The following is a 24,128-nucleotide window of genomic DNA, read 5'->3' as shown; positions in this document are numbered from 1 at the left end:
GATTACAGTAAAATCTCATGGCATATACCTGAAGCAATTGCTGCCTGTTAATGCCTTGACCTTGGAAAGCTATACACAAAAAGATGGCATCATAAAACCGTGCAATTCTTATGAATATGTATGTGCTACTTGATAATAATGAATGTGGTACAGTCATGCATGCACTACAAGATAATGTTGTGCCCTTTTTTGTCTACAGGTTGATAAAAATTAAAGAGTGGGTGGACAAGTATGACCCAGGTGCCTTGGTCATTCCTTTTAGTGGGGCCTTGGAACTCAAGTTGCAAGAATTGAGTGCTGAGGAGAGACAGAAGTATCTGGAAGCGAACATGACACAAAGGTTAATTAGCATTCATTTTCCCTACACTTTATTATCAACTATTTCCTTGCAGTAATTTAATTGCTTGCGCTGATAGAATAATAAATGACAGAGTAATTACCATTATAAAGAGGGAATCTTCTCCTTTCTTTACCATGAGACAGAGTGAAAAGATTTATTTTAAATTAAGTTTTTAACTGTCATCTGTCATCTCTGTACAGTGTTTTAATTATAACATAGGTATTAGTTATGTATATTTTTGAGAAGGAATGATCGCCAAAACTCTTTCGTCATGTTCAGTGGGGGAGGGGAAAGGGTGAATCAGTTGCCTTAATTTTTTCTGAGTAACACTAATATATTGTTTAAACGTTGGATTTCAGTCAAATAATTTTGCTTTCGTGACCCATGTCCTGGAAATAATTAATATTGGAGGAAAATAGTTTTAGGATGGGTAGATCAAATTTTTCTTTTTTTTTATAGTAAACAGTTCGAAATGATACATTCAGACTAATATAATTAAAACCTATTTTAGAAGGGGTTTCTAGAAACAGTTACATGCTTTCAGTCCTCTTCAAGTGTATTATGAAAGATGAATGGTCATTTACTAATATCTTTAACATTTCTGCTTGAAATGAATAATTTTAGCTCTATACTGATCTCTGGCACAATCAACTTATATGTTGAGTGAATTTGTTTCATTTTATTTCAGCGCTTTGCCAAAGATCATTAAGGCTGGGTTTGCAGCACTCCAACTAGAATACTTTTTCACTGCAGGCCCAGATGAAGTACGTGCATGGACCATCAGGGTAAGATTCATACTTATTCATCAGCTATATCCAGTTCCACACTATTGAATTCAGATTGATATCACTGACTTTGAAGTTTGTCATGGTGGCGGTTAGCTAGTCATTACAGATGAGGTTTTTGTCCAGGATAACTTTAATTATTTGTGAGCTGCTGAACAGTGAAAGTGGAGCGGCATTGATTGAGGCAGGTAACAATTGATTCTGCCTATTACATAGTCTGAATTTCTTCATCCTGTAGAATCTGTCTACCCTCCTCCTGTGGTCAGAGATAAGACGCACCAGTATTGTGCTTGCTTAATCTGTGTGACTGGGTTTGTCTGCAGTGAAATTGATGTTGCTTTTCATTTTGTATTCGCTAAGTTTGTTTGGGTTGCGGGTGGTTCTTTCCTCCTTTGCTTTGCTCGGATTACATTTTCAGCAATAAAAGCAATATGACATCATTATGCTCTTCATAGATACACAGTTGGGCTCAAAGAGCTAAACTCAATGTGTAATAATTCATGCTTTTTTATTTGAATTCATAGAAGTGGTATTTATTTTTGCAATGTTATATATTCAGTCTTTCTTCTTTAAAAATGTGATATGTATTTTAAATATTGATGTATACTGATTACGACCAGAAAGAATGACTAATTTATTCCCAGAGGACAATAGAAACTGTGAACTGTAATGGCTTGCTTTTAAATGTAAATATATTGTAATATGGTAGTTACTACTTAAAAATATTTTGAAATATATGTAGTCCCAAATAGCATTACAGGATATAAAAATAATGTCAGAACTTTTAGAAATACTCCTTGTCTTATGGATTCTTCCATTATGCTTTTTTTAGTATATGCTCCATGATAAATTTTAATGCTATTTTGATTTCTGTTTTCACTGACTATCATAATTTATCATTAGATTTATTTTTATTTAATATGGGTAGAATCACGGAGGCAGTTCAATGTAACGTTAAATGTGTTGTGTGAATGAGATTCACTTTTTATTCCTTCTCCTCTTTGTAAAGAAATGTTTGATTGACTTCTAACCAAGGTCCTTTTATATAGACTAAGAAAATAATGTCAAAGCAAATCCAAGTTGGTAAACAAATTGCCACGGTTTATTTTCACTATATATTTTAAAGCCTTTAAACTTCCAAACTTAAGTATATGCAGCAGGAAAGATAACATGTTCTGGGCTTGAAAATGTGAAAGCTGGTTTATCTTAAGACTGATTGTAAGTATCCATGATTTAATGTGCTAAGATATTTAGTCAGGTAAGCATCAGTGAGTAGCCATATTAACCCAATACATCTTTTATTGTAAAAACTGTGCTTTATAGTGTCAGACTCCTTATCACTTTAACATGCTTTATTAAGCAGCCTTTAGGTCACCATTATTTCTCAAATTTCTTTCCATGGTTGTGTGTGTCTGGAATGTATGTCCTTGTAATTTAACATATGGAGTAATTATAAGACATTTTTCTTCCCATATCAACTTGAATTTTCCTTCCTGATGGTTAGAGGCAGCCTGTATTATGTTAAATGTTTGGAAATTTTATTACTGAAATTTTATGAGAATTTCAAAATTATTTGCTGAACATAGATTTTTATGATTTGTTGGAAATGTCTTTAAAATGTCCCTTTGTATATTGATTTTTATATGTTCTTTAGATGAGCTGAAATTTTAAGGCTTTTTATCTTTTTTAAACCTTTGATAATTCAGCTTGAAAGTTACTTTAAAATCCTTATTTTTTTTTCCACTGTGAAGAATAGAAAATCGAAATGAAACCTACACCCAAACTAGACCACTGCATCTAAATCAATAAAACTGGATGACTGTCAGGAAAAACAAAGCCATGCTTCTTTAATATCTACTGATCTGTCTGTGCTAAAATCTGCTGCACAGACAGTGCCCAGTGTTCACATTGGACTAATTGTATATCTGACATCTTAACTGTGATATTAAACTAAGTTTAAGTTGAACCCAACTGCAGATCAGAGAAAAGAAACTCTACGCTTACAATCAATCATCTTAAATGCAATTAGTTTTCTCTGGTCTTTCTTCTCAAAGAAAGGGACGAAGGCTCCTCAGGCTGCAGGAAAGATTCACACAGATTTTGAAAAAGGATTCATTATGGCTGAAGTAATGAAATACGAAGATTTTAAAGAAGAAGGTTCTGAAAATGCAGTCAAGGTAAGGAATTATCTTCTGGTTTCATATTTTATAATCTTTACTAATATAAAAATACTCATTAAAATGAATGATAGCTGTCTTTTAAAATGTGTGTCAGGGTTTAGTATTCCTGTCAGCTGATTGAAGAGCTGTTGCTGTTTACATGCTTTTAGATAATTTTTAAAATGTGTGAATTATCAGTATGTATTTGTGGCATTTTTCTAAAACTGAAAATAAAAATAATTTTAAGTAATTATAAATAATTTCAAAGAATTTGTTCACTAATGGCCAAAGGAAAATTATACTTTTTACATTTGAATATCTAAAGTAAAAGTAGTATATATATGCTCATGATCAATTCAAGGAAAGGGACAGAAATGTAGTTAATCAAAATCTGTTCTTGCTAAAACTTCATAGTTGTACTTTTTTTTTTTTTTTTTTAAGATCTTTGGGAATTTGATTTGCTTTCTCAACACTAGAGGGCAGGTCCAAAATCATGCTTTATTTTAGCTAATAAGTATAATTTGATTTGCAACCACTAACAACGAAGCAGTGCTTATACATGAATAATAAATGATTTTTTTTTAACGTAAATTCTGCAAGCTTAGTTTGGCTTTATTAGGTTTTACTTAGCAAAATCTAATACTGTGTCATCTGTAATTGATAAATAGGTCAAGTGATTAAACTGACATTGTAGGAAGGCTTCTTTATCTTTCATTTAATTCGGTATTTGAAGAATACCATAGAAAATATTAAGAAGTTTAAAAGGTCTCTCTTGTGTTTACTGTTTGGTAATTTGAAAGGAATGCAAAAAAAGTTTGTTTCAAGTTTAGTTTATTCTCATTGGTAATCATTGGAAAGATCATACTGGACAGCAGGACTTTAATAGAACTGTTGGAACCCCAGGAAGAAGAGGGAAAAATCTTGGTATAATTGGTTCAGTGTAGAGTGAGAGCCCCATTTTGATTTTTAAGTGGAGTGAAAGAAGTTACATTTTATAACTAAACAAAGTCACTAACTTTTTAATGGTGTCATTTGTATTGATAGGTACACAAATACTGAGATTGAACTTTGTCAGGAATGCTAATCAGACTTGAAAAATCTCAGATTATTTTTCAACATGCTACATCATGTTGGCATGTGTATTTTTTCATGAAGTAAAGATGATTAGGGATGTCTTTCTAGTACTAGAATTCAAGAACCGATGCTTCTTTTTTATATTCTATAAACATGTTTTACCAATCCTTAATCAGTGTCTATGTTGTAATAAACTTGAAAGATACATAAGTTGGGAATGCTTCCTTGCACTATACAGAGAAACTTTATCATATATAATACAATAATATTTCTTGCTTGTAGAAATGCTTAACACTTACTGGAAGCTTTTATATTATAAATTAGAAAAGAATGACCTCTGGCTTTTCAGCTTAGAATACCATTAAGTATTTTATGTGGTTTTTCATCACCAAAACTAATATTTCAGAATTTGAACTCCAAGTAAAGCATTTATGAATTGCATTATGCTCTCTTTTCAACAAATATTTACTTGTATATTATCAAGTAGGTTTTACGTTTGAGAGCAAGATTGTGTACATGTGTATGTGTGTATGTGTGTATGTATATATATATATGTATTTCTAACACCAGTGCAGCATAACTAATTTAATGCCAGTGCTGTGAACTATATACTGAATAGCTCTGTGTGGGCTTTGTAGTCTACAGGGATATCACATTATTAGCAATCATATCTGCTTAGGCAAAGCTGGCTTCTACAGATGGCTGCTTTCAAGTGCAAATGAACTGGTTAGACGTGTCTTGTTTAATACATACTCAAGATTCACAAATGGGTATTGATTTTTTTTTTCAACCAGTGTTTCTGATAGCAGTGGAAATGGATTAAATGGTCTCTAGAGAATTTAAAGGAACACTGTCACCTTTAATTAGTAGTAAAGTTGAGTGGTAACAAAGTATATAAACTTACATTAATATGTCATGTCAATACGTATTTGATTTAAATTGTCTATACTGTTTTATAACAGGGGGCTTTAGATTCTCAAAATAAGTAGCATATGGCCTTCAATATATCACATGTCTTTACAGAAATCATGTGAATGTGGGTATGTGTGTGTTTATGTGTATATCTATCTGTATCTTTTTAGAATGTTAGGGTATCTTGGTTTTTTAAAAAAATGGTTCCATTTTAATAGCACATTGTTAGTAGGTGATTTTTAATAAGTAGTCTAGACATTTGAAAATATGCTTACTAGGGTTCTGTGATCTGGTTTGTTGATTTTAACCTCAGATATATGATCTTTGTTAGTGTTGTGTCTGATTAGTATAATTGTACTTGACTTTGAACATTCTTATCAACATCCTCAAAGAGAAGTACTAATCTTGTTGGGCAAAGGTTTCATGTTCTCAGTAAATTCTAGCAGAGAGAAAATACTTTGGAGAATTTTTCCCAAAAGATCCTTGAGTTCTCATTGTTGAGTGGTCGATGGTGGGGTCCTGTGGGACTGTGTCAGTTGTGTGCAGTGTTAAGTGTAGATGCTGAAGAGCCTGTTGTGCTTAGGGTGGAGTGTGTGTGCTGCGCCTGGGGTGAACCTGGGTCCCTGGAACTGCTGCTTGTTTGTATTAGAATTACTGGCGGATTGCACTTGGGGATCTGCATGCCAGCAGGTGGAATCAGTTGCTTTGCCGACTAATTTACAAGTGGGAGAAATATCTGTCTTTGCAGTTCCAACCTGTTAGAGTCTGCTTGTAACTAGGGCCGTTAGTCAGTAAACTTCTTCGTGATGAATTTTAGTACACACTACTCTGGTCGTTGTCAAGACTAAATAAAAAAAATTCAAGGAAATAATTTAAAATCTGTACATTAAAATTGGTAATAGTCTCTCTTGTAGCAGACTCTTTGGCATCACCAGTATCACCAAATATTTTCCTTAAGCAAATAAAGTAGCTTCGAACCAGTTGTCTAGTCTTCCTGCCTGGTTTGATCTGTTTTGTTACAGTGACTTGCCGGATGTTTGCAGACACATCAGAAATGTACCATAAACAGCATGTAATGAAACTTAATGATATTGGTATAATTACATTTATGTACCAACAATTTAGTAGAGAATACATTATGATTATGTACATATGGAAAATCTAGTTCTGCCCAAATCAGGAAGACTTTGCTTCTCCTAGTCTAGTTTTGAACTTACATGTTTTCCTGTATTTCTTGTTGTGTTTAATATGACCCAAGAAGTAGAATACTTTTTGCATCTGCTGCTACCATTTACCTCATGTATTTAGTTTTAAAATAACCCATTTCCTCTCTATCTCCTCTTTACAGGCTGCTGGAAAGTACAGACAACAAGGCAGAAATTACATTGTCGAAGATGGAGATATTATCTTCTTCAAATTTAATACACCTCAGCAACCGAAGAAGAAATAAATTTTAGTTATTGTTCAGATAAATGTACAACTTCCAAAAAGGGATATGATTTTTTTAAATTAAAATTTCTGAAAACTGAGGGACAGATACAGTTGGGGGATGGGAATCTTCTAAAAACAGAATTATTTTTGTTTTAAAATTAAAATACTGTGTACCTCCAATGAAATGCAAGTTCACTAAATGTGAACAGCTTTGCTTTTCACGTGATTAAGACCCTAGTCCAAATTGTAGAGGCTTTTCAGGAACCATATTACTCTCATGATACTTCATTAATCTCCATCATGGATGCCAAGCCTGACACATTTGACAGTGAGGACAATGTGGCTTGCTCCTTTTTGAATCTACAGATAATGCATGTTTTACAGTACTCCAGATGTCTACACTCAATAAAACATTTGACAAAACCAGCCTTGGTGTGTTTGGGGATGTCTGTATTGACTGACTGTGGTGTGCTGAATGCGATACGGCACCTGGTGGTTGCTGATTACAGAATTTTAAGGCGTGTGTATGACACAGTAACTGGCAGTGTGGGGCAGCTGCAATTGTATCTTAAAAGTGAGTCTTTCACGGGAATCAGAAGAATAGTATACCAGGGATTTGTCTCAAGAAAGTTAATTAATTTGTAGATGGACATTTTTTTGAAAGATGATAGCAATGGCGTTACAAAGGATAGACCATAGATAGACCGTGACCAAAAAGAAAATAATGCTGGAAACAAATTCTGCTTCAAAAATTAAGGGCTTTTTGGTGGTGGTTCTGATTATATTGAGGAGAGTATTCGTTTTTAATGTTTCCTTTGAAATTATGGAATTACTGTGAAAACTAACCATTTGTGTCTGGTGGGTTACATTCTTGTTTCATTTCTGTAGTGAGTGTAAAAGTTCACTGCTAAAAAGATTAGACCTTGAAAACTCTAACTGTTCTTATATTTTCTATTAGAATATTTTAGGCTACTTGAAATTTTAGTATGTGTAAGTTAAGAACTTTCGAAAATTGTAGCAGAAAATTCTGAAAGAAAATAGTTTCAAACTTAGTTATTTGGAGACGTTTTGCCACTTAGCCTTCTCTTACGATGATAGTCTCAGAGTGTCCTCATCCCTGAGCCTCACTTTCTTTCCCATGTTCACAGTCCTGCCAGACCTCCCTTTTCCCCGTCCATGGCCTTTTGTGATTTTCTATGATCCTAGCACCATTTCAGTGGAATGCAGGTTCACACTCAGGCCAGCCTTTGCCTCTACTATATTACTTTGTCACATTAAAGATAAGGAAGTATTAAAAACACACACACAAACTTAACACTGAAAGTTACTTAGTGTAGCACAAAAGGCAAGAAAAGAAGTGATTTTAAAGGAGATTTGGCTGGGCACCTGGGTGGCTCAGTCTCGGGTAAGCGTCCAACTCTTGACTTCGACTCAGGTCATGATCTCATGGTTCATGAGATTGCCCCATGTCAGGCTCCCCGCTTGTGTTCTCTTAAAATAAATAAGTATTTTTTTAAGCATCTGGAGATTTAGCTATACAGAGGAAAGGATATTTAAAGAGTATTTGGGCAAGTAATGAATATAATTGAGAAGCTCTTTAGTGAATATGCTCTTTTCAGCAATCAAATGCTGGTCTTCTGCCAACATAAAAATTAGTAAACAGGAGAAAAATAAGAATAAGTGGAACTAGATAAAACATAAATGAAACTCAGGTACTCAGGGTGCAGTTGACCAAGTTTGTTGTGTAAATTCTTGTTATTTTTCTGTATTGGAGGAATGTATAGATTAGTGGATTGGTAAGGATTTCAGCAATATAAGAGGAAATCAAATCTCTTGCTTTCGAATCTTCTCCAAAGTGAATTGCACAGGCTATTTTTTTTTTAAGAGAACGCTTTAAAAAAAAAATTATTTATGAAAGAGAGGGTGGGGGAGGGGCAGAGAGAGAGGGAGACAGAGAATCCCAAGCAGGCTCCGTGCTGCCGGCACAGAGCCCATCATGGGGCTCGAACCCGTGAACTGTGAGACCATGACCTGAGCTGAAATCAAGAGTCAGAGGGTTAACTGACTGAGCCACCCACGTGCCCCAAATTGCATAGACTTCTTAAAGAAGTTTGAAATCTCATTAAAAAGGCTTTAAGAGTGTGTAATTGTACTTTCTCTATAACCTCTAATGTGATAATTGTGCATTGCAGAACAGAACCATTAATAAAAGAAAGAAGTTTTGAGGTAACTGTTCACTACGGGCTGAAATTAAATGCTAAAAATGTTGAATTTGGTTAGAAGTTCTGCAGCATTCTCTATACACATGAAAAATTGTATTTTCTACAAAAGTTGAGAATTCTAAGAACTTTTACATACAGGTAACTGGGTATATGCCTATATCTTCATGTTTTCCCTCGTTTGATATTGGTAATAATGTATTTTTAGAATTATAAGTGGATGTTTTCTTCACCTATCTGTAGATCCATCTGAGTCAAATTTGTGTTAGATGAGGTTAGAGTTGTGCTGAGAGCTTGAAAAAAGTGTGATAACACTTAGTTCACTTTTATCATATTACCTTCATAACTTGCTTTGTAGGCATGGCTCAAATTAGAGCCAGAACCCCGCCCAAAAAAGCACAAATACTTATCATTATTTACGTAGTTATGAGTGAAGCTTCTGTTCACTTATAAATTGCCAGCTCCATTTGGAGAGCAAGTCTTCTTACTCGTGATTAAGTTAACTTTCTTGCATTAAAATCCATATTGATATTTATCTCCAGCTGTCTCTTTGTATTATATTCTCAAAGATTCTTTGTAACAGTTCTGTCCCCTCTCCTTCAAAGAGTCAGAGACCAGGGCACCTGAGTGGCTCCATCAGTGGACAGCATGCAACTCCTGATCTCGGGGTTGTGAGTATGAGCCCATGTTGGGTGTAGAGATTATTTTAAAATAAAATCTTAAAAAAACCCCAAAGAGTCAGAGACAGAAAACCCCTTCTTTTCCTGTCTCATATTTTTCTGATTAGTCTACTTACATACACTAAATGCTCTTCTTTTATTTTGCCAGAGACTTCAGAAATGATTATTCCTAATGGCAAGCTGCTTAGTCACGAAAATTGGTCTCGTTTTAAGCTTGTAAAAATATACTATAGTGATAGAATAAAAGAGCCAGGTTTGACCTTAAAAAAAAAAAAAAAGAAAAGGTGCCTGGATGGCTCAGTCGGTTGAGTCCGACTTCGGCTCAGGTCATGATCTTGTGGTTCGTGGGTTCAAGGCCTGCATTGGGCTCTCAGCTGACAGCTCAGAGCCTGGACCCTGCCTGAGATTCTGTGTCTCCCTCTCTCCCGCCCCTCCCCCCCCCCCCCTCTTTCTCTCAAAAATTAAAAAAGAGGTTTGACTTTTGAGGGACTTTGTCTCCTAATTAATTTGGGGCCCCTATAAAAACTGACAGCTTTTGAATTGCCTTCCTGGTCTAGGAATATCCTGAGCCACTTGCAAATTAGTATCTTAATGAAAAGCCCCATGTTGCAACTAGGAAATATTTTTTAAAAACAGGGGACTCATTGGACCAGCAGCACTTCGCAGAGTTCTTAAGCCAGTATCTGATACGGGCCTTGGCTTTACAGGTTTCGGGACTTGCTTTTCTCAGCTCAGCCTATGCTGTGTGTAACATTTTCCAAACTTCTGAGACTAATTTATAAACTAGAATGACAAGTTCTTCAATTTACAGTAAAATGTTCCTGATATGTAAGTAAGAAAATGATGATAAAGGTGTATACTCAGGAGTCAGGAGGCCGGGGTTTGAATCCTGGCCACACTGCTTCCTGGTTGTGTGTCCCTGTTTAGGCAAGTTACTTTACTCTGAGCCAGTTTTCTCAGCTATCAAAGGCAGGTAATAGGACCTCTCTCGTGGTTGTGAGGAGTGAATGAATTTGTACATGTACAATGCTGAAACTGCTTAGTACTGAGCAAGTGCTTAGTAAATGATAGCAATTCTTTTAACTTACATTGGGAGTACTTTCTCGTAGCATCTGTACCCACTCAAGACTAAATCATAGAACAGAAAGTTGCTTGGCAAATGTAAAATTAGAAGAGAGAAATGTAAATGTTGTTTAGGGAATCACTTCTGGGTCTTCTAATGGATATCTTCGATTGAGGATACTTCTGTCTACTTGACCAGTGAAGTCATTTTATTAGCCCTGCCTCTGTGTGGTCACAGTGAAAACACGGTCACAGATAGTTACAGTATTTCTCCTAAGGACACATAAGAATGGGAGGTAATAGGGAGATGTGCCTGTTGCGCATCACAGACGTACAAGCTGTAGGATGTGCAACAGAGTTCTTAGTGAAACATGAGATCTCGATCACTGGAGTTGAGATTCTCAGATCCAACTCTTCGTTTCACTCTGTAGTTGTGCTTCTCAAACCACAGCTCATTTTGATGCTGTTCCAGGGAAGCATTTCTAGATCTGCTTTCTCATCATGTATGATAGAGTTGCTTTCGTGCTTGGCAAGCTGCTAAGGAGGAAAGAAACCGTCCTCAAGTGCCTGTGTCTGGCCTGCATTTGAAGGCACAGAACCCATCCAGTAAGATCAGTGCATTCTGTTGCCATAGGAATGTGGGAAAGACTGATAAATAGTGATGCGTCTGATTCTTTGACTCTCCTTCTGGTCTTTGTGCAAATTGCTATTTTTTTTTTTTTTTCTGGTGAAATAAACCATCTTGGTTGTCTTAAGAGTACAAGGAATAGATCTCATTTCAGTTAATTACATCGCAAGTCCGTTTTCCTAGTCCTCTGGATATAGTTTTATAAAACACTCTACTCTTCATAACTATGAACTGTTTGAAGGAGGCGCTTGCCGATTATTTTATCAACTCTGTTGATTTTACTCTGAGAAGTGACATAATACGAGGGTATGCTAGTTGGCTACCAGAATGCATTCCTTTTTCGTAATTTTAATAGAGTATATCTAGGCACCTGGCTGTCTTGCTACAAACTTTTTCAGCTTCTTTGCAGCCAGGTGTAGATCGCATGACTAAAATCTTGTCAGTGGAATGTGAGTGAAGGCTGATTCCAGATCTAGGCCTTCAAATTGTTGGATGTGTGTTTCCCTCAGGAGCGATTTTCCTTCCCAACAGGTCCCAGAGAGCCCATCATTAAAAATCCATACGAGGACAGCACCCCAGAGGACGGTAGAGCCACGATATGGCAGGAAGGACTCTGAGGAGCAGAGCACCCGGCTGCCTGACTGCTAACCGTGAGGCTGGTAAATGAAAAAGAAATAAACTTCAGTGTTCTTTGAGCTACTGTATTTCTCTTGTAGCAGCTTAGGTTTTTACCCCAACAAACATATACATTTCCCATACTTGTCTCCATTACACCTTCTTGGGAATTCACACCTTCTGTACCATGTTACAAGCACAGCTTTATAGGGTGGAGAGAGCTTGTGATCAGATCTAGGTTCAGATAACACATCCACTACTTGGATGTCGCCCTGTGCAAGCTGGTCCTTCTTCATATACATAATGAAGATCATACTGACACATAGATTAAATGCCCTGGCACAAAAGGACTAAAGAGAGTTCCAGATGTATAAGAGGTACACAATAGATGTAAATTTCTATATAATTCCCTTTAACATCACCTAACAGGCCCAGTCCTTATGTATTATACACAAGAAAACTATGCAGCATGTTTTTCTGTGGTTCTTTAAATACCTGTTCTGCAGAAGAAATATTAATATTTTACTTTTGCTAAAGAACGTTTTGAAAGAGGAAATTGTTGGATTGAGTGATAAATGTTGACTTTTTTTTTTTTTTTTGGCTAATAACATGCCCGGACTTCATGTAAATCTTGGAATTTTTAGGCTGAAAATGTCATTTTAGAATATCTTGCTTAACTCACCTTTTCTGTAAGTCAGAAGTTACTGAGGAGCAGAAAGGTTAAGTAATGCTAACAAAATGACAAGTCACAAACTGTTGCAAAGAGTAGGTTGTAAATTAGTTATTTGGAAATTGGAATTTTCTCACAGAAAATTGTTATTACATTTACAGAGTAGCCACAAAATTCTATTCAATACAGTGTAACTAAAATACCATAGGGGACTTTGGACAGTCAAGAAAAAAAAAGCAGTAAAAAGAAAGGCTAAGGAAATCCAAATATATCAAGTCAGCAATTGAGGCCATTGATAATCTGACCATAACCTACTTTTCTCTCATTATTTTATGTATCTCCATTATTATTCTTACATCTCCAGGTTTTTTTTTTTTTCTCATTATCCCTTTTCTGGTAAAGACACAAAGAAATTAAATTGCATAACCAAAATTGCACAGCTCATTACTACCCATTCAAAAAAAAAAAAAAAAAAAAAATGAGAGCCTGGCTGGCTCAGTTGGTAGAGCACGCAACTCTTGATCTCAGGGTTTTGAGTTTGAGCCCCATGCTGGGTGTGGAGATTGCTTAAAAATAATTTTTTTTATTTTTTATTTATTTTTTTTTTAGTGTTTATTCATTTTTGAGAGACAGAGAGAGACAGAGCATGAGCTGGGGAGGAACACAGAGAGAGGGAGACACAGAATCCCAAGCAGGCTTCAGGCATAGAGCCCAACGCAAGGCTGGAACTCAGGGACCGGACTACAAGATCATGACCTGAGCTGAAGTCGGAGGCTTAACCAAATGAGCCACCCAGGTGCCCCAAAAATAAAAAAAAAAAAAAAATCTTTAAAAAATGTTCCTAACTTTACAAATAGTATAGTATACATAGGATTATCTTCATTGAATGACCCATATTGGCCTTAATGAATAGAAACAATTTTGGGACAATAGAATGAAAATCCTGTCAGTCTGGATCGTATAAACCTGCAAATTTTGGCAATCCATGATTTTCTCCTTAACTCAGCCTAGGACATCCATGAGCAGTTTCTAAAAATAGATAAATGATTAGAGATGAGTACAGATGAGAAAACACCCAACAGACACTTGTGATTCCCCTATTTCTTCACCCTACTGTCCCTTCTCCAAATTATTATTAGCATAAGAATCGTAAGTAATCATCCTAAAGAAATGAGGAATGTGGGAATTTGAAAGAAAGCAGCTTAAAAAGTATCCTAGTCAATGAAAATGTGCTGTCAGTCTGCTAAGGTATGAGAAATGTTCTATATTTTTATCTTGGGAGCAGTTACTCAGATGTATACATATGTAAAATTTCATCAAGCTGTATGATCAAGATTTATGTACTGTACTGTATATGTTACCTCAATTTAGAAAAGTGTATCCCTCAATTATAAATGTAATTATATAATTACAGCCCTTGTGCACAAAGCATTACTAGCATTATTGAATCATCACAAAGTGCTTATATAAAGGTTTTTTTTAATGTTTATTTTTGAGAGTGCGCATGAATAGGGTAGGGACACAGAGAGAGAGGGAGACAGAGAATCACAAGCAGGCTCTGTGCTGCCAGAGCAGAGCCTGAGGCGGGGCTTGATCTCATGAACTGTGAGATCATGACCTGAGCTGAAATCAAGAATCAGATGCTCAACCGACTGAGCTACCAGGTGCCCCACCCCTACTTTGAACTTTTAAAGATGTTGGTTAGAAAGATCAATATATAAACCACATACAAAGAATTTGTTAATGCTTAAGATGGCCACATTTCGCAATTGAACAGGATGAATTATTTCAGAAAATATGATAAAAACTGACTCCCATACATAAGAAGGTAAATTGTTTTCTATGATCCAAAGAATTGAAATCCATATCAGCTGTAATAAGATTCAACTGTAATAGCAAAAACAATTGGAAACAATTTAAATATCCATCAATATAGGGAAATGGTGAAGCAAGTTATAATACACTCATGCAAAAGAATACCTTCAGCCATTAAAAAGAATAAAGTGCATCTATATGAGCTGGCATAGGAAAATTTCTTACTCATACTGCTTTATGGAAAAGTCAGTTGTGGGGCAGTATGTACAGTATGATTACAGAAGTAATCTCAGTTACCTGGTGTGTATCCTTCCAAATAGTTACTGTATGTACATATATGTGCATACATATTTGTTTTTACATAAATGGGATTAAAATAGTTATGCAGTTTTTCATTTAAATAACTGAAAGATGTGAAGGCAATGTAAAGATGCATCTAGAATGACATCATATCTGAGAACTTCCGTGTATTCATTTGAGCCAAAACTCAAGGAGTGAAGAGGGTGTGAGCATTGCAGGCAGTAGGAACAGCCAATGCAGAGGCTACAAGGGAAGAAAGAGCCCCGTGTTTTAGAAGAACAGATAGGCTGGGGTGGCTAATGTGTAATGAGTAAGAGGTTCTCAGTTACACAGGGCCTTGTATGTATGACATAGTGTTGAGCTTTCATTGTAACTTAAATGGATAGCCATTAGAGTTTTTCAACCACAACAACAACAAAGCCATACAGTCTGATGTGTGTTTTTATTTTATTTTCCTAAGTTTATTATTTATGTTAGTAATCTCTACACCCAATGTGGGGCTCAGATTCACAACCCCAAGATGAAGAGCGCATGCTTTTCCAACTGAGCCAGCCAGGCGCCCTTGATGCATGTCTTCAAAGATCACTTGGAATCTTGATCTATCAGCCATCTCACCAGTCCTCCCAGTCATGAGAGCATCCTGTGACAAAGAAGCAAATGTGCTGGCTGACATGCCCAGGAGAGATGGAGCAGGAAAGGGGACGTCAGGCCAGAGAACCACACCAGGCCTGCATTATATACCTTCCAGGGCAGCACTGCCTAGCAGAAATAGAATGTGAGGCATGGATATAATTTAAATTTTTCTAGCAGCCACATTTTAAAGAAACAATGTTAATAACATATTTCATTTAACCCAGTATTCCAAATTTTTATCACCTTAGCGTGTAATCAACCAAAAAATTATTAAGACTGTTTAGGGTTGTGTTTTTTTTTTTTTAATTTTATATACTAAGTCTTCAAAATCTGGAGTGTATTTTACACTTAAAACACATGTCAGTTCAAACTAGCCACATTTCCAGAGCTCAGTAGCCATGTGGTTGAGTGGCTACTGCAGTGGCTATTACAAGTCTAGGGCTTTACCTTTCTTCTTCAGGAATTTAGCTTGAACTCATATCCCCATCTGATTTCAACACATCTCATAAAAAATCCTACTTTGCTCAGGCTGGCTGTGTTTTCATTTAAGGGTAAATATAAAATGCGTATAATAAATCCTAATTTCCTCTCCTTTTTTTGAAGATAAAAAGGTGTGGGGCTCGCTGACTATGGAGGAGGGCAAGAGGGAGACCAGTTATGGTAGAACCAATGAGATTGGCTCTTCATCTGAACTAGGCAGAAATGGAGAGCTGCAACTTGACTTGATCTGCTTGCTGGAGGAAGACACAATGATGGACTGAATGAGAGAAGGGAAGGGAGGAATCAAGAGTGACTTCTAGGTTTTTAGCCAGAGCAAATGGATGGTGCCATTTATTGAAATGGAAAAGACTCGAGGGAGGAGCAGTTATGGAAAGTGTGTGGAGGTAGGAATTGAGAATGTATTTTGAGTGTAGGCGACACAACCGGACTTCAAGACTTACTATAAAGCTATAGTAAAGAGGACTGTGTGGTACTGGTGAAAGAATAGACCGATCAATGAAACAGAATAGAAAGCCCAGAAATAGACCCACCTACATATAGTCCACTGATCTTTGACAAAGGAACAAAGACAATACAATGGAGCAAAGGTAATCTCTTTAACAGATGGTGCTGGAACAAGTGGACATCCACATGCAAAAAAAAAAAAAATATAGACCTTACACCTTTCACAAAAAAGTAACTTGAAATGGATCACAAACCTGAATGTAAAATACAAAACTAAAAACTAAACCTCCTAGGAAATAACATATGAGGAAATCTAGATGATCTTGGATATGGTGATAACTTCTTTAATTCCAAAGACACAATCTATGAAAGAAAGGATTGATGAGCTGTACTGCATTAAAATTAAAAACGTCTGCAAGACACTGTAAAGAGAATGAGAAGACAAGCAACAGACTGGGAGAAAATATTTGCAAAAGACCTATCTGATAAAGAATTTAACCAAAATAGGGATGCCTGGCTGGCTCAATTGGCTACAGCATGCAATTTGTAATCTCAGGGTTGTGAGTTCAAGTCCCATGTTGGGTGTGGAGCCTACTTAAAAAAATTTTTTTAACCAAAATATACAAAGTATTCTTAAGACTCAATAAGAAAACAAACCAATTTAAAAATGTTTTAAATGTAGGCTCAAGATGCCCTTTAAACACACGTGGTAGATATCCTGTTGGCCACTAGCTACATGTGTCTGAAGTTCAGAAGAAAGTTTCAGGCAGCAGATACATAAATTTAGAATCATTACTCTGTGGGTGGTATTCAAAACCTGAGAACTGAAGTAGATCACTTAGGCTAGAGAGAGAGTATAGGAAGAGAAGAGGAAAGGATCCATGAATGAGCCTGGAACAAAGGTCAAGGAAAGGAGTGGAGATCAGCCAAACAGACTGAAAGAAGCAGCCAACGATGTCAGAACAAACCAAGGAGAGTATGGTCAGAGGAGCCAGGGGAAGGCAGAGTTTCAAAAAGAAAGCAAATGCTGCTGAGTGGTTGAAAAAAGATGTGTGTAAAGGTGTGCTGGTTGTTGAGTTCTGTTTCACTTGAAAGTAAGTTTGGATGACTCTTGTGAAAAGTTTTGCCATAATTGGGACAAGAGAAATGGGATCGAAGGTAGAGGGAGATGTTCAGGCAAAAGAGGTGGTTGGGGGTTGGTGGATTGGTTGGTGGGTTGGTGGGTTCGTTGGTTGGTTCGTTGGATTTTTTTAGCAGTGGGAAGGAGGAGGGTTTGAGGCTGGAGGCAAAGAGGGAAAGGAAGGGACAGAAGTGTGGTCCTTGAGAGGTGGTGGGGTGACGGGGTTCGATCTGGCACATGGGTGGAGGACCCAGTCTTTGGTAGATGCAGGAATGCTTCTTCTACTGGGATAGAAGAAAAGACAGGGAAGACATGGGGCCTCTGTACCTTATTTCTCAGTGAAAAGCCACAGCAGAGGGGCTGTGGAGGGGGGCAGTTTGAAGGGAAAGAGAGCTTTCACACAGCTCTCTTCAACTTGCCTTTTGCTTTTGTGGGGGTTTTTTCCTTTTTTTTTTAAACCAGGTTTCGCGGGCTAGCACAGAATCCTAGAAGCGCCACTGATTAAACCTTTACTTAGACTGTGGGGACGTGGTTTGTGGGGAGGTCGAGGAGCACTTGGGGTGCAGGCCAGCAGCCATCAGGTACTTCAGAAGCGTCCTAGTATGTTGTCAGTGTGGACACTGCACAGCCTGCCCGCTGAGTGTCAGTCCCTGGGGAACCTGCGCCTTCTGGCCCCTTGGCTCCTGCTTCTTGCCTTGTTCCAGTGCTTCAGGTAATCTCTCATGAGGCTTGGCATTTTGTCTATTTTTGTGGTAAGATTCCTTGGTTCTTGCCCTCGTGATGCAGGGCTCAGAGCCCGATGTGGGGCTCCATTCCACAAACTGGGAAATCATGACCTGAACCAAAATCAGGAGTCAGACGCTTAATTAACTGAGCCACCCAGGCACCCCATATCATTTCTTTTTTACTTGAAAATAGATTTAATGAAGGGCCATATTAGGTTTGGTCAAGTTTTTTAAGTAAGGAGCTTATCCCATAGCTTAACGGAAATGATGCCACATATGATACCTGGTTTTACTGAGGTCCTTACCCAACTTAAACCATATAATAAATGAAAGATACATTTCCTTTAAAAAACTTTTTTTTCTTAATGTTTTTTATTTTTTGAGAGATCACAAGCAGGGGAGGGGCAGAGAGAGAGGGGAACAGAGGATCTGAAGCAGGCTCTGTGCTGATAGCAATGAGCCCGATGTCGGACCTGAACTCGTGAACCGAGGTCATGACCTGAGCCGAAGTTGGACGCTCAATGGACTAAGCCAGCCAGGTGCCCCTAAATTTCGTTTTTTTATGCATCCTTTGAATAGGAATGACCAGCTGAGCTATAGGGGACTGATGCCCCACCTTTCACCTGCTAAAGCCTCCAAATATCACAAACACTGCTGATTGCTTTTTGCTTGCTAACAAAATCTCAATTTTGCTCCATAGTAAGTGTGCCCATCTCTAGGAGATGAATCATTATTAGCCCAAATTCATCCTGTAATCTCTCTTCTACTGTGCAGGTGACCCAGCTCTGGCCTCCGAAATGTAAAGAAGCCTGAGGACAGGGCTTGACACAGCTGGAAGAAGAGTGGATTTTTCCTCCCCTAAAAGAGGGAGAACGGAAGAGATTACCCCGCTCTTTTCCCTCCTGTTATGAGGACTTGAGATGAATTCCAGGGCTCTCTGGATAGCATTCCTTTTAGATTTGAAAATAATAGATTTAGTAAAGAACTGTATTCGGAGTAGTGGAAAAGGAAGGTCAAAAAGATGGGCATGGGCGCCTCGGTGGCTCAGTCAGTTAACATCCTACTTCGGCTCAGGACATGATCTCACTGTTCGTGGGTTGGAGCCCTGCATTGGGCTCTGGGCTGAGAATGCAAAGCCTGCTTAAGATTCTTTCTCTCTCTTCCTGTCTCTCTGTGCCCCACCCCCCCACACTCATACTTTCTCTCTCTCTCTCTCTCAAAATAAATAAACCTAAAAAAAAATAAAAGTGGACCAAGAAACATCACTAACTGGTGTTGATCCAAACCTGGATCAGCCTGCCTCCAGACGTCGTGTTTTGTGCTAGAATGAAATGCTCTCATTGTTTAAGACACTTTGGTTTGAGTATTCTGTTACTTGCAGCTAAAAGCCTCCAGATACACATGACTTCACAAAATTTGCCATGCTCAAGAGCATTTATCACTAACACTCTCTACCCTGACTCAACAAAAGCAATTCCCCACCTTACACTTGGCTGGTAAACCATGGTTCCTTTATAGCTTGTTAACTTTAGCTAAAGCTCCAAGGGTATTATAAAACCAAAGTGTTTTTAATTTTTCTGGTTTTCCAGCATAATTTGGCTAAGTGTAATAGTATAACTAAAATGATTTTTCATTAACTAATCTCTAGAAAAATGTCAGTATTCCCAAAGAGCCATTTTAGAGTTGTCTTCAAAATGTTTTTCAACCTTTCTGGTTCAGAATTTGAGTTCTTAATTGGGGCCCGCCTTTGGGAATTATTAGAAACTGACTATAAACAGGCTCTACTATTGCCTGAGGCAATCACATTATTTTTTTACAATTGCTATAAAAGCTCACCTACATTATTAAAACTCCAAATATTCTTCATTCTTTATGGCTTGGCATTTCATAATCTTATTTGTCCAGAACTTCAGTGCTTTATCCATTTTTATTGCTCAAGGCTTAAATTTGTTCTTTATTTAATATTATTGAGGTTTTTCTCCTTTCTAACCCACTCCCATCTTTACACCTTATGTCCCTAAAAATGCATGAATATGACCAAACCTCATTTCAGGGACCACTGGGTCAAACACTGTCATGTATAGAATTAACTATCAAATGTACACCTTCAGTTTACCAGAATTTCTGTTTTTCATATCTTTGTCTGAGAGTTCATACACAGGTGTTTTGGTTAAAGCCAGCTCCAAGAAATCCCTGACATTTTATAACAAGCAAAAACACTCATAAGCTAAATTTGCTCAGAGCCTAAATTAAGTCATGCAACCAGCCTAAATGGAATAAGTACAATTTTCTCTTCATTCTGAGTTTCAGTTTTTAAGTTGACCAAGGACGTTTTAGTTCTTAGCAATAGATAGATATAAGTGTATTTGCTAACTAAATGAATTGGGGTTAGCGGAGTAGAAAGAGTAACAAAACAACACTGACCAAGTAGGACATCAGTATTCCAGTAAATTCACTCAGTGCAGAATTTGAAAGCTGATACATATTTCTGCAAGTGGTTTATGGAACTTCTCAAATTCCACGTATGGCCCTGATCACATCAAGCAAGATGAACAGTTTATCGGCTGTATCACTGTAGGAAAAACTAGTCGTATAAACTTATTCGTTAAATTCAACAAGCATGTGGGGCGCCTAGGTGACTCACTCATTTGAGCATCTGACTCTTGGTTTTGGCTCAGGTTTTGAGCATCTGACTCTTTGGTTTTGGCTCTCTCGGTCGTGGGATCAATCCCCATGTCAGGCTCTGTGCTGGGTGTGGAGCCTGCTTGAGATTCTCTTTCTTTCTCCTGCTGCCCTACTCCCCCCAACTCCCCCCTCTCATTTTCTCTAAAATAAAATAAAATAAAATAAATAAAATAAAATAAAATAAATTAAAAAAAATTCAACGAGCATATATGAGCCCAGGCCTGTGCCCATCAGTAAGGATTATTACCCTCTTAAAACCTAGGCCTTTTGGAGGAAGGTCTCAGAGTTGCCTCGGTTGTACCCACAGGCTTTTAATTTTGGAGATGACACAACGAGGCTAATGCCATTGAAGGAAGATTGTTATTACTTACATTTCCCGAGAGAAGGGAGCACATTGTGCCACAAAGGCCACGTGGGGTAGCACCAGTTTTGGTCAGGAGGCAGAAGCAATGAGGGGAAAACATGGGCCAGAACCTTTATTGTTTCCCACAGGAAGGCAAGGCAAGGCAGAGAAAACAGGTTAATATTGGCTAGTTTGAGTCAGCAGGCTCTGGGCTATAGAGGTGGTCTCTTGTTATATGCGACCTGGCCCTGGGTTATTAGGGCAGAGGAATATTGGCTTGGTATGTGAGTGCAATAAAAGAGGTGGTGGGGAGTACGGACTCATGACCGATTGGAGGATTTGTAATATTATCAGGTGCCCACAAAAGCTGGCTCACGGAGGTAGATGTAAACAGCTCTGGCCATTAGTGTGACCCTGTAACCAATGGATGCCAAGTAGACAAATATAGAATCTAAGAAAACGCAGAACAAGAATCCACGTGACCAGGGAGTCTCAGCGCAAACCAGTCCTCTTACATAAAAACACAGCTTGGAAATTATACTGTGTACCAATAAGCATTTCAACCGTATAGCTATTCCAGGTTTTTATTACAAAAATGTGTAATAAAGAATTTGGCCTTGCCCAAAAACAGGTCTGGCCTTCACCCTCAGCTTCTTGAATTAATCTGTGTCATCCCCGATACGACTGTCTTTGTTTAGGGATAGGATGGCCACCCTGGATCTTAGAGTAAGGACCGGCCCCTCCAGAAAGATCAGTTATAATTTAGTGTGTGGCTTTGGATCCTGTAGTATCAATCTGTAAACTTCAACCATGGGGGCAATCAATCAGTGATGCCTACATAATGAAACCCCGTTAAGATCTCTGGATACTGATGCTCGTGTGAGCTTCCACGGTTGGCAGTTCTCCGTGTGCATTGTCACACATCAGTGCCAAGAGGGTAATGCATCTTTAAGCCACAGGAGAGGACAATGAAAGTCTCATGTCTGGAACCCTCCCAGATTCTGTCCTATGTGTCTCTTCCTTTGGCTGGCTTTCATCTGCCTCCTTTCTCGTGTAAGAAACCAAAACCATGAATAGAATAGCCGCAATGGGTTCTGTGAGCCCTTACAGTGGATTATCGAAACTGAGTGCTCCATAGCAGTTGGTGTCAGAAGTGAAGGCAGTCTTGAAAACTGTGACCTCAACCTGTGCAGTTTGTCTAACTCCAGGCAAAATCTCTACACATGTGTACTAGGCAAGTAAGTAAGTAAATAAGTAAACACATACATACATACACGAAGTTGAAAAATAAAGAAGATATTAAATAAAAAATGGACACTTCTCCTGAGGATCCCACAGTTAACTCTTTCTGGGTTATCTTTCTAGATATTTCCTGCATAAATGTAAGCGTGTATACACACTTTATTATTTCTTTATCATAAATGAGATTGTGCTCGACAACCTGTTCTAAAATTGCCTGTTATCCCTTCTATTGCATAAGTGGCCTTTGTGTCAGCACAGGTGGACCTCCCCCTGCGATCTGGATGGCAGGATGGTGTTCGTATAGCATGGTTGTACCATGATAGGAAGAGAATGGAGTCTCAGGGTTCTTACGAGATCACATGACTGCACATAGTAGCACTCTTAGAACAGTGCTGATCCCAAAACAAGCAAGCACTCCCTGCCTTTGTTATCACTTGTGATTTAGCCACTCTCGATTGTGTACATTGCTATTTCCATTTTTTTTAATGATTTCCAACAAGGCTGCAATGGATATCCTCCAATTGTACTTATACCCAGGGATGGAATTACTGTGTCAAAGGGTATGTGCATTTAACATCTTGCTAGATGTTGTCCAATTGCCTCTGAAATTGTGCCAATTTGCATTCCCATCCCTATCCTGTGATTTGACTTACTCCCCTTTCCTCTCATTTACTGAGTATTATCAAACTTTTTCATCTTTGCCAACCTGATAGGGTTTTAGAAATTGCATCTCCTTGTAGCTTGCCTTTCTTTAATTATTGTGAGGCTGAGTACCTTTTTTACATATTTGTTCATTTACTTTATAGTACTTTTTCTTCCAGCTCCTTAATTCACGTGCTTTAATTTTCTATTTGATTTAAGCAAACTCCCTATGTCATTTGAAGCTAGTATCTTGAAGGAGAATTAGGCAAAAGAAAAAGATACCAGGATGCTTTTCCAGCCAGTGTTTCCATATCATCATGACTTCCACGATGGCTCTCAACGTCTTTTTAAGAAAGAAAACAAGAACAAAAAGCAAAGCAAAATGAAAAACAATAGACTGGAAAGAGGTACTAATTTTCTCTGGTTGATTGAAGGGCTTTTGTTTGTTTGTTTATTCCTTTTGACTAAATAGAAATCATTCCCTTTATTTCAGCTTATATCCATTTTTCCAGGATGGAAACCAACCCACCAAGAACTGGATCTTTTTATTCTGCAATTTAAACCAACTAATAAATAAATGTTCTGTTATGTCTCACACAATGTAAGTGGTAGGAGACAACAAACTGGTAACAACTTTTGTGTGTCTTGGTAAGTTTTTTTTTGTACTTTTTATAAGGTGCAAAATTCACAATTTTATGAGTTACTTTACTAAAAACAGGTTGACTCTTATTGTCCTAAAGGCTTGATTTTCAGGGGCACCTGAGTAGCTCAGTCAGTTAAGCGTCTGACTTCGGCTCAGGTCATGATCTCACAGTTCGTGAGTTCGAGTGCTACGTTGGGCTCTGTGCTGACAGCTCAGAACCTGGAGCCTGCTTTGGATTCTGTGTCTCCTTCTCTCTCTGCCCCTCCCCCACTTGCGCGCGCGCGCGCTCTCTCTCTCTCTCTCTCTCTCTCTCTCTCTCTCTCTCAAAACTGAATAAATGTTAAAAAAAAAAATTAAGAAAAAAAGAGATAGTCTTGATTTTCAAGTGACATTCACATTTTGCAAAGAATGCTTGTGTAAACTTTTCAGAAACTGATTTCTCCAAAAAGGAGAGATGCCT

The 24,128-nt window shown here is 37.7% G+C and overlaps 1 protein-coding gene and 1 long non-coding RNA gene across 3 annotated transcripts in view; both read left to right on the top strand.

Annotated features, from left to right (window-relative positions):
* The window catches only part of OLA1 (Obg like ATPase 1), a 170,593-nt gene extending 163,466 nt beyond the window's left edge, over positions 1 to 7,127 (top strand). For both annotated transcript variants that reach the window (XM_042994721.1, XM_042994720.1), the window contains 4 exons: positions 200 to 340; positions 1,029 to 1,125; positions 3,180 to 3,302; positions 6,619 to 7,127. In XM_042994721.1, the coding sequence (XP_042850655.1) occupies positions 200 to 340; positions 1,029 to 1,125; positions 3,180 to 3,302; positions 6,619 to 6,720 (463 nt within the window). In that variant the 3' untranslated portion in view covers positions 6,721 to 7,127. The remainder of the gene's footprint in view (positions 1 to 199; positions 341 to 1,028; positions 1,126 to 3,179; positions 3,303 to 6,618) is intronic.
* Positions 7,128 to 11,398: 4,271 nt separating this feature from the next.
* On the top strand, positions 11,399 to 23,658 carry LOC122241373. The gene is made up of 4 exons (XR_006221479.1): positions 11,399 to 11,596; positions 11,822 to 11,949; positions 23,245 to 23,432; positions 23,519 to 23,658. It is a non-coding gene; the product is annotated as an uncharacterized LOC122241373 (long non-coding RNA).
* Positions 23,659 to 24,128: the final 470 nt, after the last annotated feature.

The sequence above is a fragment of the Panthera tigris genome, chromosome C1 (genome assembly GCF_018350195.1).
Source record: "Panthera tigris isolate Pti1 chromosome C1, P.tigris_Pti1_mat1.1, whole genome shotgun sequence".
Classification (NCBI taxonomy): domain Eukaryota; kingdom Metazoa; phylum Chordata; class Mammalia; order Carnivora; family Felidae; genus Panthera; species Panthera tigris.
Note: the sequence above shows the minus strand (reverse complement) of the source record. Positions and strands in the feature narration are given on the sequence as shown.